The sequence below is a fragment of the Theobroma cacao genome, chromosome 2 (assembly GCF_053813885.1).
Source record: "Theobroma cacao isolate CCN51 chromosome 2, ASM5381388v1, whole genome shotgun sequence".
NCBI classification, from domain to species: Eukaryota; Viridiplantae; Streptophyta; class Magnoliopsida; order Malvales; family Malvaceae; genus Theobroma; species Theobroma cacao.
Window position 1 is genome coordinate 8,369,335 of NC_142640.1, and position 15,423 is coordinate 8,384,757.

General features: G+C 37.3%; 3 protein-coding genes across 5 annotated transcripts; all 3 read left to right on the plus strand.

Moving 5' to 3' along the window:
* Positions 1 to 139: 139 nt before the first annotated feature.
* LOC18608446 (Duplicated homeodomain-like superfamily protein) lies at positions 140 to 7,811 on the plus strand. Of its 3 annotated transcripts, none has more exons than XM_007043155.3 (4): positions 140 to 334; positions 1,141 to 1,271; positions 1,360 to 1,876; positions 6,923 to 7,811. In XM_007043155.3, exons 3-4 carry the CDS (start codon positions 1,491 to 1,493, stop codon positions 7,425 to 7,427), a joined length of 891 nt encoding a protein of 296 aa, XP_007043217.1. In that variant the 5' UTR covers positions 140 to 334; positions 1,141 to 1,271; positions 1,360 to 1,490; the 3' UTR covers positions 7,428 to 7,811. The 3 variants fall into 3 exon arrangements, with proteins under 3 accessions (XP_007043217.1, XP_007043221.1, XP_007043219.1); XM_007043157.3 differs by lacking the exon at positions 140 to 334 and adding an exon at positions 869 to 1,011; XM_007043159.3 differs by having other exon boundaries at positions 1,141 to 1,876.
* A 742-nt stretch (positions 7,812 to 8,553) lies between these two features.
* Positions 8,554 to 12,638, plus strand: LOC18608447 (uncharacterized). The gene is made up of 3 exons (XM_018115764.2): positions 8,554 to 9,571; positions 10,039 to 10,142; positions 11,007 to 12,638. The coding sequence occupies exons 1-3, from the start codon at positions 8,690 to 8,692 to the stop codon at positions 11,623 to 11,625; spliced, it is 1,605 nt and encodes a 534-aa protein (XP_017971253.1). The 5' UTR covers positions 8,554 to 8,689; the 3' UTR covers positions 11,626 to 12,638.
* A 1,149-nt stretch (positions 12,639 to 13,787) lies between these two features.
* LOC18608448 (putative GEM-like protein 8) lies at positions 13,788 to 15,232 on the plus strand. The gene is made up of 4 exons (XM_018115813.2): positions 13,788 to 14,170; positions 14,266 to 14,346; positions 14,465 to 14,739; positions 14,836 to 15,232. The coding sequence occupies exons 1-4, from the start codon at positions 14,020 to 14,022 to the stop codon at positions 15,031 to 15,033; spliced, it is 705 nt and encodes a 234-aa protein (XP_017971302.1). The 5' UTR covers positions 13,788 to 14,019; the 3' UTR covers positions 15,034 to 15,232.
* Positions 15,233 to 15,423: the final 191 nt, after the last annotated feature.

The window sequence follows — 15,423 nt, forward strand, 5'->3', positions numbered from 1 at the left end:
TCTTGATTAAAAAGTTTTGACGGAAATACAGGAGGGAGATCGTGGAGTAGGATTTGGCACTATCAAAGGTTAGATTTTTATGACTTTGGTTGGTTAAAAAGAAATTTCCTGCTTGTATAATTAGGAAGAAAAAGTTTATCTGAGCTTCGGTTAAAGTGTCAGAATCTTGATAGTGCCAGTACTATGAGTTGTAGGTGGTCTTTCATTTTGTGGCGTTTTGTACAGTTATTGTGAACTCTTTTTAGGTTTGAATAGTGAGACAGCAAGGAATCTGAGGTGAGCTTTTTCTCCCCCAAGGTCCTAACTCAAGAGTTTAAAATCCAGGAATTACTGGGTAAGTATCTTCAATGGGAATTAAAATCCCAGGAATCACCTAGTTTGATATCTCTATGGTTGAAGAAACCCTGGTATCAGTTAGTGGGTTTTACCTTTTCTTTTTGGTGTCTTACTGAAAGACCGAAAGTAATTTTTTTTTTCAGGATGGTTGTTTCCAATATATGGCTAGCATCCAGAAATTCCTTTGCTCATTGTTTTAAGTTTGAAAATTGCCTTTTTCTTAAATTCATGATTTTATAGAAGACTGAAACTTAAAGTACCCTCCTCAATGCAACTTGTAGTTTGGAGTCTTTTCTTTTTTTGGGTTCTGATTTGAACTTGAAAGGGAAGCCTATTGGATTCATTGCCACCTTATGCTGAGAGTGAGTAATTTATGGTGATTCTCCTTACTGATTTATTAGCAGAAGAAAACAAAGAATGAGGAGATGAAGTGTATTCTGTAAAATCTGGTTTTTAACAGAGTGAGGCAGTAGCAGGATAACTTTATGTGGGCCTCTGCTGTTAAAGCTGTTGTTATCAACCAGTCTTTTTGTTAACTGAGTTTTTGTTGGAATTAGAAATAGCAACTTGAATTCTCAGTCCATCCGTGTAGACTTTCTGGGTTTTCTTCTCTGTTTGGTTTTTGCATTGTCTCTTTCATATATTTCACGATCAAAAAATCCCAATTACCTTCCGGTTGAATTCACTGCGCATTAATTCCAATTTTTTAATGTTTTGAACTGCCATTTATTATCTTTGATTTTATGGTTTTCAGATATTTATCATGGTCTAACAGAACTTTGTTGCCTTTTCATTCGTCAATAGGTCAGCAATTCACAAGAGTCCAATTTTTGAATCGTGGAGCAAATCACCATTGAATTCTTCACATACTCCACTGGGGTTTTGTGAATTTTATCGGACGTGATCTCTGGTTAAGCTTCCTTGGCCTTTTCTGGGTCTGTTTTCTCTCCTCTTTTGCTTGACATCTCTGCCTCCCCATAATTTAAGTATTTTATTCCCTGTTGTCTGTGAAACCCACTATAGGAATAATCCAGGAACTATTCTTGAAAAGCCATGGTTTTGGAGATGGATTACAGGCTATCATAATTTGGCAGTTAAGTTAATTCTTTTCTCCTGCGGGTGATATTCTGGATAGTGGATTCAGACAACCCTAGATGACTGTGGATGAAGCTGGCAGCAGCTCCGAGTGGAGTAGGGAGCAAGATAAGGCTTTTGAGAATGCCCTTGCAACTTATGCCGAGGATTCTTCGGATCGGTGGGAAAAAATTGCAGCTGATGTGCCTGGGAAAACTTTAGAAGAGATTAAAAAGCACTATGAGCTTCTGGAGGATGATGTTAGCCGGATTGAATCTGGTTGTGTGCCTCTCCCTTCATATAATTCTCTTGAGGGTTCAGCAGGCCTTGCTGGTGATGAAGGAACTGGTAAGAAGGGAAGCAGCCATTTAGGGCATTATAACAGTGAGTCAAATAATGGGAGTAAGAATTCAAGGTCAGATCAGGAACGCCGTAAGGGGATTGCTTGGACAGAGGATGAGCACAGGTGAATTAGTTGTTGTGGTTTTAAATTTATTAATTTCTGGATTCCTTTAGATTGATTTATGCATCTTTAGAAGTATCTTGATTATGTTTTCTTTTGCCCTTTGGAACTTTAATACTTAGTGTTCTTTGTGCTTTATATTTAGTAATTATGTGCATTTGTTATGTTTTGGTTGCCTCGGAATCTCATATCCTGTGCATATTTAGAATCTTTGATTTTTATTTCACAAAAAGGTTTCCAAAAATTGTTTTCTACCAGTTAAATTCTACCTGATGATTATTGTTAGTTAGTTGTTAGGAAGCTTAGATCTTCTACATGGCTTTCCTATTTAAGGTTTCACTGCTGTGCGTTATGTGAAGCGTTAACGTCTGTGGAAGGTTAATAGATGAATATATACTGAATTGATGCGAAATAACTGAAGAGAAAAGGGACTTCAATTTTACCACGTGGAAGAGAGATCTTGCGGGCGGTTGTTTATGTTCTTTTGTCCAGAAAACTTGTACCCTAAAGGAGAATAATTACTGTCTTTATATGTCACCTTTACGACACTCTTGGCGTTTATTTGCGGATTAACTGTTTAGCATTTGTATGGCGTGGGCTAATCTTTTAGAAACCACCATAATAGCCCTATTCTGACCTAAAGTTGACATTTTTGATTTTAAGTGCTTTCCCCTGCCAAATCATGTTTTCTAGCATAAAAGGTTATGGTTCCATTGTTAAAGTGCTTGCCAAATTTGGTTCTGATATGAAAGGAACAACTTGAGAAGGATTATGGTAGAGAATTAACTTCTCACCTGGCTACTTTATTTGTTAACCTATGCAATTTATTTCATCAATGAAATCACTTGAATTGGTGCTTAGGTTGCATAGCCACTTTTGCTTTGTTGGGGCAATTTTGATTCACATATCACGTACACATTATGATGGAAATCCATGCCTTTCCAAGTGAAGAATATTAAGTAATGTGGTTAAGTTTATTGCATCAAGTTTAACTATTTAGGTTGTTTGTAGCTCAAGTGTCCATCAAATCACTGCCTAACTGAATTAGGCCTCAGATGAGTGGTAGATATCAGCCCTATTTGAAATGGTTTTGGTGCTCAATATCTGGCAAGTTCACTGAGGGTATGAATTTAGTTTGTTCCACCTGTTTATGTTACTAACAACTGGTAGTTAAGTATAAAGTCTCCCAATTTTGTATCATATTAATAATAAGTATCTATAAATATTGCGGATATTGGTTTGCTCCTCTTTCTGCATTAATTTTTGTAATTTTAGCATCTTAATTTTCTCATTTAGTAGGATAAATTATGTAAGTTTAAGTCAAATAAAAATTTCACCTCTGCACAAATACACGTGGACGCATGCAGATGTAATTTAGGCTACTTGGCTACAAATCATGGGCACGTATACTAGGTGTTTTTTATAGAGACACTAATGTGCACAGATGTCTCCACTAAGCTATGTGACATGTGTAACTTAGACCTTTTTGCTTCAACTCTAATTTGTCTCTTGAGGTTAAATATTGCAGACAATTAAATGAGTTTCTGCTTAAAATTGCTTTTTGTCGTTAGGGAAATGGTAACAAGGGTTGAGATTGGGGTATGCTTTAAGTGTAGAACTTATCATCAATAAACAGTTTGTTATGTAGGATAAATTATATAAATTTAAGTCAAATAAAAGTTTCCCTCCGCACAAATACACTAGGACGCATGCAGATGTGATTGAGGCTACTTGGCTACACATCCCAGCCATGTATACTGGGCCATGCTGAGAGACACACTAATGTGTACAGATGTCTCCACTAAGCTATGTGACATGTGTAACTCAGACCTTTTTACTTCAACTCTAGTTTGTCTCTCGAGGTTTTATATGGCAGAGAATTGAATGAGTTTCTACTTTAAATTGCTTTTGGGCATGTAGAAAATGGTAACTGGGTTGAGATTGGGTAATGCTGTAGGTGTAAAACTTACCATCAATAAACAGTTTGTTATGTAGGATAAATTATGTATATTTAAGTCCTAAATTGCGCTCCGCACAAATACACTTAGATGCATGCAGATGCAATTTAGGCTACTTGGCTAGACATCCCAGGCTTGTATACTAGGCCATGTTGAGAGACACACTAATTTGCACGGATGTCTCAACTAAGCTATGTGGCACATGTAACTTGACCATTTTACATCAACTCTAGTTTGTCCCTTGAGATTAAATATGGCAGAGGATTAATTGAGTTTCTACTTTAAATTGCTTCTGGGCATTTAGAAAATGTTAAGTGGGTTGAGATTGGCATATGTTTAATGTGTTAAACTTACAATCAATAAACAGTTTGTTCTGCATACCTGATTCTGTGCATGGCATGAACTACATCAGACTTGAACCAGTTGCCCAGTCTTATCCCTGAACTTGTGCATTATTGGTCACCTCATAAAAATATAAATAAGCAGCATTTTTATTTTTAAATTAAGAAGGAAAAGGAATGAAGACAGTATAGTCATGTTTTTAGGCAAGTTTGATCTGAATGTTATATTTTAATATTGACTTGCCAATGCATTGTTGATGGGGTATATTTGGTCACGTTATAAAAGCAGTGACTAAATTTTGAAGGTTGACCATCAAAGGTTAAAGGTCCCAAAGTGGAGGCACATGTGTTGGAGCTACAAAACATGCTGCCATGGCTTGAAACCTTTGTGGAAAATTCTAGAAACTAGAAACGAATTACTTGTTGGATTGAACTATATTGTGGAATTGGGGTTTTTGGTTAAATGTTCGTACCTTGCTTAAGACTTGGCTTTACTTACAAGTCATCTAATTAATTCCCATTTTCAAAATTAACTGTAACTTATTGATGTAGTGTCCTTGAATTGATAATTATGTTCTTGGTGTCTTTGGAGTAGTCTGCACTTTTTAACATTTCGAAACATTATAACTGTATACCATTATGATGGTTTCATTTGATGATTCCTATGTTAGTTTTACATGAACTAGATGCTTTATCTTACACTTTCTCCTTATTTAATGTTAGTGAATTTTGTATTCATTAGAAATAACTTCCTTTATTGTAAGACATTGATAGCTGATACCGTTGAAGGGGTGAGGTTACTGTGATGATAATATGTACTTAACATTTTGGTGTGTTAAATGCTGTGCGTGGTAATTCTAGACATATATATTGAATGCTTTCCTTTGTTATATATTTTTTAGAAACATGACGGCTTGAACTTTTTTCTGAGTCATACCAACGAACATCATTGCAAAATAGTTGACTGTGCTTAAGAATCAGAGTGCTTGTTCTCTGTTCAATGGCACATGGCTAAAAGAGTAGGGTGTTAAGTCAGCTAATTTTTTATTGATGTTTAAGTATCCTTTCTCTTGATAACTTAGTTATCTGCGAATTTGATCGTTACAGAACATATTCTTTAGCTTTATTTGGTCTACAATGCCTTCTAGGCCAGAGGATGTGTGCATGACCTGGGATCTGTAGTAATTAATAAATTCCATTGGTGAATGATCCTTCATGAACAATCTATCAGATGCTAAATATAGCAGGGGGTATATTCCATAGAGAACATTTATCAAATGTTGCATGCATATTAGCTGCTAATTCTGAGAATAGCTGTAATCTTTTCTGTAGAGAGGCATCAATCTCATTTGGAAATCTATACGACATTTGGGGGAAAAATGATCTTGTAGAAGAAAGGATAAATGTAGAATTCAAGTACAATTGTTCCAGGTGGAAATCGGATTTCAACTTCCCTATATACGCAAAGAATGGTGTTTGTAGCTAGCAAAAGCTGGGTGGCAAAGATAAGGAGTCTGCAGAAGCTTTATGTCACAATATATATTAGGAGTTTTTGATGTTGATGTTGGGTATGTCACTTTAAAGGATTGCAAGCAATCAATGAAAAACTGGTCATAATGCTATTCTTATGGACTACTTGTTATGGCATGGTGATTGTCTTTACAAGTCCATGCTAAGGTCTAAATCTGATGGAATTTGGATTAACATGAGCACTCCTGTTTAACATGAGCACTCTTGTTAGTAAAACCCTCATAGACTCCGGTTTCATGTTACGCATGATGAAGCCTTGGCCTATTGGCTATATCGTTTGGGATTGGGAAAGCAAAGTTAGGAGATTTCAACAGACATTGGCTGAGAAATATTCTGAAGAATCAGATAGGAAGAAAACGGTAGGTTCTATGCCTTTAATATGCTACAATTAAAGTTCCCCCCTTTTTGGATTAATTATCTGTAACAGCTAGAATTTCTGAAGGATGTGAAAAAGTATATAGGATGATTCTAGTTGAATGCTCCCTGAAGTGGATGTATTAAGGTATGTCTAAAGGAGCCAAATCTGGGTCATCTTGGAAAATACTGTTGTTTGTGCATACTACTACAAGTTAGTATTTATAAACATATTCAGTTTCCAAAATATAATAGTTTTGTAGGCTTGTCTAGGCTTGATTAATCCCGAGTTTACCCTTTGGCTGAGTTTGTGCCTAGAATTTATCATTATTGTTTAAAGTGATTGGAGTTTCTAGAATACAGCTGTAACTCTGGGCAGCATGATATAACATTGGGTCACATGTGATGCTTTTGAACATTGTATTTTTATCATCAGCAAACTTTCTCCTACTTCCCTTACACGCTCCCTCACCATCCGGTGTGTATGTAGAGTTCTTAACTTCTAGTTACTATAGGTTTTTAAGTCTTTACATTGTTATGTTATTTGAAAAGTTTGAGGTTTATGCTTCCTGCATATTAAAGAAAAAACCTTGAAATGTCTGAACCTTTATGCAAAAATCCCTCCTCTTTTAGTAATGCTCTTTTGATCAAGAGACATGGTTTCAAGTTATAAGTTTGGTTGAGGAGCTATGATTTTATCAATTATTATAAATTGAAATTTGTTAATTGTTTAAGAATGATGATCTTTATACTTATTCTATGAATTTGAGATGTATTTTGATATTACATTTGACCAATAAGCATGTCATATTATGATTTTAGTGGTATGTGTAGTCACTGTATTTTTTTTTTTATCTTGAAAATAGATTATTTCTTCTTGGTTTGGATAAATATGGGAAAGGTGACTGGCGAAGCATATCCCGGAACTTTGTGGTCACAAGAACGCCGACACAAGTGGCAAGTCACGCACAAAAATACTTCATTCGATTGAACTCCATGAATAAAGATAGGAGGCGATCTAGCATCCATGATATAACCAGTGTTGGCAATGGAGACATTTCAGCACCCCAAGGTCCGATCACTGGTCAATCAAATGGTATTGCAACTGGAGGTTCCTCTGGAAAATCAACCAAACAGCCCCCTCAACATCCTGCTGCACCACCTGCTGTTGGCATGTATGGTGCTCCAACTATAGGGCAGCCAATAGGAGGTCCCCTTGTCTCAGCAGTTGGCACACCAGTGAATCTTCCTGCCCCGGCACATATGGCTTATGGAGTCAGAGCTCCTGTACCAGGTACAGTGGTTCCTGGTGCACCGATGAACATGGGTCCTGTGACATACCCAATGTCGCACACATCTGCTCATAGGTAATATGCCGTTTAGCTGCCAAATGTACAAAGGACAGAAGACTACATACTTGTGCGGATATTGGGTTACTAGGTTTTCCATTTTAGCCTGAATAAGATTTGCTTATTTGCAAGCACAAGTTGTGTCTGTCATTTGTTTAAGTTAAATAAGCCATAGGGAGAGAATTTACTTGTATCTGTATAGGGAACTGTGGTAAATGTTAAATGTGGCAGATTTATGGGTAGGACAGCATTTTGGCACCTGTTTTTTCCCGTCCCTTCTCCGTTGCAACCATTAGCATTAGAATTAGTCAATGCTTAGAAAATTTATGGCAAAAAGTTGTAAAAGAAAAAAACTTTACATATTTTGCTATCATGAGCAGCATATCTAAGCAAATGCTATATCAAACTGGTTTTTCAGTTAGTGGGTTGCTTGGCAGGTGGCCAAGTTCTATCGGCAGAACCTCATTTTCAGGATCATTCACGGTAGGGTCCTGTGCGTTTTGTCCGGGTGTTTGGGATGGCACTGGATAGCATTACTGAATAGTATAGATTGTTGCAAGCCCAAGTGTGATCTCAGGAATGATATTCGACTATGCTTTAAACAGTTTTGCACGTTGAAATTGGCCTACTCCATGGTTTAGTGTCCCTGTGGTAGTCTGATTGCTGGGTGGACTGTGGAGTAGGGACCTTGTTCTTTTCCATTCTAACATGTGATGATTATGTGCAGCTTGTTGCACTGGCATTCACCTTTCCTACTCCGGGGCCAAGATTTGATTTTCCAATCATAAATAAAAGAATAGAGTAATGAGGAAGAAGCACAACATACAAATAAACAACATTATTATATACAAGCTTTGCTATTAAGATGTGATAGGTTCCCTGTTGCTGGAAACGAAAATATCTTTCTTTGAATAGGAAAACTGCTTTTCTTTTTTCTTCTTTTGCCCTCAAAAAAATACATATACAAATACTATGATTGATTTCTACTTTATCAATTAATATAAGCTCAACAATTAAGATAAGATATGTTGTTAAAAAATAGTTACATCAGTTTAGGCAGAAGGAAAAATTATTACATCAGTATTTATAAATAGATAATTTAGTTACTACAAATACATTTTTTGAGACCTTCAGGGCCATGTTTTTGTGTCTAAGGGCCTTCCATACCCTCTGATTTAATGAAAGATTATGCTTGTCAAAAAAAGAAATTTACAGTGAACAGAATCTATAGAATCTTCTTAACCTGGAAAGCAGAAACTTGAGAGTTAAAACCACTTGACTTCCATGTCCGCCTTTCCATTTCCTAATACATTCACTCTCACAAATTCTTCCGTTTCAAGATCCTTAGCTACCCGTCTCCATGCAAGGGTTTTAGTTTCCGCTACTTCCATCAAAAGCACCTTAAACCATTCCAACCACAGTACCCAAGTTACCCCTTATGGCCCCTCAAATTCACCACTTTGGACTGTCACTGACATAGCGGAAGCCGTCGGTGGCAGAATTGTAAAATGGGGTCCTCCAGGAACCATTTGCACGGACACCCGAACCATTGAACCCGGCCAATGGTTCTTTGCCATTGTTGGCGAAAATTTTGATGCCCATGATTTTGTAACCCCCGAATTGTCCGAATGTGGATGTGTTGGGGTTATCGGAAATCGGGTTTGCGAGAATTGGGACGTGGGTTTTGTTAAGATTGATGGTGACACTCTAATTTCATTGGTGAAAATGGCAACTTTTGCAAGGAACAGGTTTCTTGGTAAACTGATTGCGGTTACTGGAAGTGTTGGGAAAACTAGTACAAAAGCTATGATTGCTTTGGCTCTTGAGAGTCTAGAGAGTAGGATTCATCATAGTTATGGGAATTGGAACACTAGAATTGGAGTTGCTTTGTCATTGATCGGGATTCCTAGGAATGTGGACATTGCAATTTTGGAGATGGGAATGAGTGGGAAAGGAGAGATATTGGAACTGGCAAGGATGGGGAGGCCAGATATAAGAGTGATTCTAAATGTGGGTCCTTCTCATTTGGAGAAACTTGGAAGCTTGGAGGAAGTTGCAATGGCTAAGGGGGAGCTTTTGGAAGAAGCAAAGCCAGGAGATGTTTGTGTTCTGAATGCTGATGATCCTCTTGTCGTTGGCCTTCCTGTTCCTCCAGGGGCTAGAAGGGTATGATAGGTTTATCTCATATTATTGATGCTGTTTCACAAACCTACTTTTAACAGTTCTCGGCTTCTTGCCCATGCCAAACAATTGGAGACCTAAGATAGCAGTGAATATAAGATGCCATCGACGTAGCTGGCATTAGGTGTAGCATTAGCCATGAATTGGTTGCTGCATGGGCATTTTGTTATGCTATAGAAGTAAGAGCCACACTGTATGAGGTGCTAAACCTTTGATTCTTCTCCAAACTGTCAACATTTTATGGTATTCCAACAATTATTGACATACTTTTGTGTCATTTAGCATGCTTTCAAATGGTTTCATGATAAAAGGTGTGAGTCTATATCTTTGGTCTGTCTAGCTGTAATTTCTCAAGTTAATCTTCCTTGTCATTGGTGGAGGGATTTGATATTTTTGCCTTCCATCCTGGTGTGTAAGCTAGTCCTGCAAATTGACTTCTACCTGTGCATTAGGTGCTCTTTGGCCAGAGTTTGGAGTGTGATGTTCGGCTGGTAGCAGCAGATAGCATATGTGGCGGTCTTGGAGTTCGAGTTGTCTTAGAGAACAATATGGAGATGTAAGTTTGTTAGAAGGATTGGTCATTTTTAAGTTAATGGGTTTTGCCGTAATGAACTGTTGGGACCAAAGAGTGTTTGAATAGATCCTTACTAAGTAGTTGGGGCACTTCAAGGTATAAGTAGAAGTCAGAAACCTTTATTTAGGATAGATTTCTTATGGACTTTTTCCCTTCATTTCATTTTTTTTATGCAAATAATTTTGAAGATTTTGATCAACTGATACCAAAAAATCAATTGAACAAAGGAACCTTTGAAATCTTTTTTAAAAATTTTGAAATTGGAATGAAAGAAGCATGTTACCTTTTATGGTTGAAATTGTGACAAAATGGTTGCATTCTTACTTTGAAATCCTCCTGTCAAAAGTGAATGGAATGGGAAGTTGGCGCCAAATGAGACCCTAAGGGCTATGACTCGAACTACTTATCACTTTTTTTAAAAAAATAAATTATAAAGGTTTAATTCTTTTTTCTCTGGATAAGCTCAATGTTTTCAAATTTTCCTTCTTCCTCAACTTTTATTGCAATTTCCATATCCAAAAATTTCCATTGAGATTTTAGAGATGATATCAGTGTCAATTTTTGTTGTTATGACCTATGATTAACACCTAATTTATTTGGAACTTTTTCTTATTAATAACTATTTCATGAAGGGCAAAAGTTCCAGAGTGTTTTTTATTGTACTCTGAAGTTTGGGCTTCTTTTCTTGCTTAGGATTGCATCCATATTTGGATAGTTTGTTGCCATAAGAAGTTTTGGCGTCTTATCTTGTTCATTGATTGAGTTGCATATTTTATTGTTAGATTTTCAACAAATACAAAACACTTGAAAGTATTTATGTAAATAGTTTGTTGGTTTCATATCCAGGGTGGAGTTTGTGATTCCTGGTCTGGGTCTGCATCTGGCTCTTAATGCTTGTGCAGCAGCAGCAGTTGTAACATATTTTGGCCATCCTCTTTCCCAAGTTGGAAGATCTTTGTCTAGATATGTTCCTGTTAACATGAGGTCAGAGTTTGTAGCAGCTAAATGTGGCATCAGGATAGTGAATGATGTTTACAATGCCAATCCTGTTAGCACCAAAGCTGCCATTGACACGTTAAAAAGCATTGATTGCAATGGAAAAAGAGTTGCTATTTTTGGGGACATGCTAGAACTTGGTCCTGCTGAGATGGAGTATCATGAGGAGATACTAAACTATTGTCTTGATGCTCATATTGATTTAGTTGGCATTGCTGGGAAGAGGTTTCATGTAGCAGCTGAGAATATGAATTTACATAAGAAGATAAATATTATACATGCGGTTGATGCAGAAAATATTGTTCCCAAAATCTTGAATTGCTTGAATATTAATGATGTCGTCCTGGTGAAGGGTAGCCGTAGTATGCAAATGGAGAAAGTTGTTGATGCACTTAAGGCAATGCATGGATTCACTCCATCTCCATGCTCGGGGAATTTGGATGAAGACAAGATAGAGGATAAGAGTTAAGATAAAAGTACTTAGGAACTAAACTCTGAAACCATTTTTCACTTTTGTTTCTGCGAAAATTTCTCATACTAGTAATTGTCATATGAGCTATTGGAGAAATTGTAGGCATCACCTAAATGCAGCACAATATGTCATGAACAGTGGTTGGTTTCCTTCAGGTAAATGGCTCACTTCGTACTCTGGCTTGATTTTGCTAGGGGTTGATATGATAAGTTATCAAACTGAATTATCATATGCTGCATGTGATGTCATATAGGTGCTTGACCTGCACGCTAGTTTTGTGGGCACACGCAGAATAGGCGTATTCTTCCTAATATACAAGCATTTTCTGCTAATGATGTTTGCATAAATATTTGTCGGAGACTGAAGTACTGTTATGAAAGTTCTGAAGATGACTAAAAAATGTCATCTTACCAACTTTGTGTTGCCGGCACCACTGAAAGCCGGGCAACCCTTTTGCCGCTCTATCAACAACTTTGTTGAATTCATTTGAAGATTCAGGATGTGGACTCTTAATGCTATCATGCCATGTGGGGATGGGCCTGATGTGTCCCTGATGTGGCAGTTGTCTTTGGAACAACATCCTGTGATTTGTTTCCTCATTTTGACAAACCGGCCTTGGATTTCTTCCTTCATGCGTTTCTTTTATGTTAAGCAAAAGCCTCACTATCATAGTTTAATGCTGCTTAGGGCATTGGAAAGCAGGTGAGGCAATTTTTAATCTGCATGGCCTACTGCCCATTCATTTCCACCTCAGGATTACAAATTGAAGATTAAAAAGAATGCTGAAAAGCTTGTATTCCAGATAAGCACATGAACGCCTGCTCGTTAGGTTGCCTCTTTTCTTTGACCAATAAAGCTGTGCTTCATCGCCTTTTCAAAAAAGTTCATTTCTTTCTATCATACATGCATGGATGGACTCCTTCATCACATTTTAGAAGTTTCTACCGCTCCCTATCCTCGCGTATAAGTTTCTCGGGATTCATTGACTGACAATGGAAAAAGGTCCAAAAGGAACAGAAAATGAAGATCTTAGCTACAACCCCTCACCTCGAATTCAATGATCGAATGTAGGAAGGAGAGGAGAGGGTAAGAGGGTTCATGGATGTAGTCTGAGTGCTGGAGGTACCTAATCAATTTAGAAATGTTATCCGCTGCTGGAAGAGATAGAGAATTACAGAATGCAAAGCAGTAAATCATTACGTTACCAATTTATTAGCATTAAACTCCCTCAGAGTTATGTAAAAACGTAAAGGGATACCAAGATTTACTGATCCTTAAATACAGGAATTCCCCAGAACTTTGGAGAGGGTACAGGTAGAGCTTTTTAACCAGTCCATTGAGAAGGCGTCTAGGCGTCAAAAAAAGAAAGAGAAACAAAGAAAGGTACTAGTTGGTAATGACAGTTGATCTCACATGGGATGACATCTCTCAAACTCCAGCATCACTGTTCACTGACCATGAAGTCACCGCATTATCGTTATCTTGTTGCATGCAATTTGTTCGGTTGACGTAACCCATTTGTTTCCCAAATGTGTCTCCCCTTTCTTTTCTTTCTTACCTTAGCAGTAAAGGAGGGCAGGCATCAGAAAGCTACAAATGCCAACTCAGAAAGTTTCAAAGCCACATCCTCTAAGACTCAGTGTAAGAGAAAAGGAAGCAATCCATGATGTCTCTTAGGCTTATTTTAAAAAGCTTGTCTCTACTAATCAGGCTATTTTTTTGGTTTTTAATTTCCCTGGACTGCTCTGCTTTTTCCGTAGATTGACTTACTGCAAGGCTTAGAAAACAATTAATATTAACTTTGCGTCTCCTTTAATCTTCAAGGAAGTTTGATCCTTATTCATGGATGTTATTCACGCAATCTTAAATAAATTAATTCTGTCATTTTCTACAGATCAATTAAATGGATCTTAATATTTCTTAGCTTTGTTTTCCTTTTTAACTCTCTTTAAAGAAATTTTGGAAACTTGGTTGGATATGTATATATTCGGTTGAAATTAATCTTGCTCAACAAGAAGCAGCCTAGTTTCGTATAGAGTTGGACCCAACTAATTTCCTGCTGAACCATGTTGGAGGACTTCACAAAGAAGAATTAGGACCTTTTCTTAAAGAGCACCAAATCTTCTCATCATCTTTGCTTTATAGTATTATCTTTTACAAGTCTATGCTGTGTGCCTTTATTCTTCTTAATTTGCTGAGCAATAGGTGACTCATGCAACGAAAAGTTAGGTTCAACCACTGCATCTGTATCCCTTTAAATACCATTTCCCCAATACCAGGTTTCACCAATCATCGCAGAACGATTAGAAGCTAAAGAGGAAAACATTCAAGAGCTATCTCGCACAGTTGGTGCAATCAGGAAATTAAAGAATTCCATTTCGTCCATCGAAAATGAAGAATCAGCTACTTGAACAAGTTATTGGACTTCCAATCACATCAAAGGCATATCGAGTTGAGAGAACGCCGAGGCGATACTTACCTGATGCTGCCGGCCAATTCCGCATTTCATCTTCTGCAGAAGGCTCTACCACATTTAGAAAAAGTAGGTCTCCCTTTTAACCTCTCCTCACTAATAGGTGATGATGTCTAGAGATTCGTAATGGACATGTTTCAGTACTAATGGGAATTAATTTGCAGGCAAAGGAAATTTTGTACTTAAAAGGATGAACACGCTAGGAAAGAAGGCTGATACATTTGCACATGGAGTCCGAGAGCATGGTACGAAACACTCTTATTCTTTAGCTATTCATTCCTCAACAGCCAAATAACTAGTCTAAAAATCTAAACATATGTAATGTTTCAACTGAAGTCATTTTTCTTACTTTTGAAACTGCAGTGAGACTGGGGCCAAAGATCACTGAAACTGTGAAAGGAAAGTTGAGTCTGGGGGCAAGGATTCTTCAAGTAGGAGGTGTGGAGAAGATTTTCAAACGATTATTTAGTGTCAGAGAAGGAGAGAAACTGTTGAAGGCTTGTCAATGCTATTTATCAACCACAGCAGGCCCTATAGCCGGCCTCCTTTTCGTCTCCTCCGAAAAGGTTGCCTTTTGCAGTGAGAGATCAATCAAAATCCCTTCTCCCAATGGAGAGTTGCCAAGAGTCCATTACAAGGTATATATTTCTTTCTTTCCTTCTCTGTGTGTATTATTTGAAGCCCCTCATTCCGTGTCATGGCATCTTATGCTCTATCCAATTGATTTCATGCAGGTTTTGATTCCACTTGAGAAAATAAAGGGAGTTAATCAAAGTGAAAACATTAAGAAACCATCGCAAAAGTACATAGAAATGGTCACGGTAGATGGTTTTGACTTCTGGTTTATGGGCTTCTTGAATTATCGGAAAGCTTTCAAATATCTTCAGCAGGCAATCTCCCAAAGACTAGATGATGTACAAGTCACTTTCTAGGTGGCTTAGCTTAGCAATGTTTCTCCTGATCTGCAGCAATTCATCAGATTGTTTTGTTGATGAATTGAGGAAAACCCATCCTCCACTTCTACAAATGTACAAAGTTTTTTTTTTTTTAATGAATATATGAATGCTCTTAATTCAGCAATCTACGTCATTGATTACAATCCAATAGTAGATTCTTTGGAAACTACAGACCAGAAACAGATCGTGGCAACATTACATGTAGAAATTAAGAAAGAAAATCTAGCTCTCATATTTTAGCGACTTGTGTATTTTATGCTGTGCATAGAAATCATCCATACACATAGATACTCGGAGCATGATATAACAACTGACTCAAATTCTGATTTAATCTTATAACCTCAAGACAAAAACACCTTGCCATTA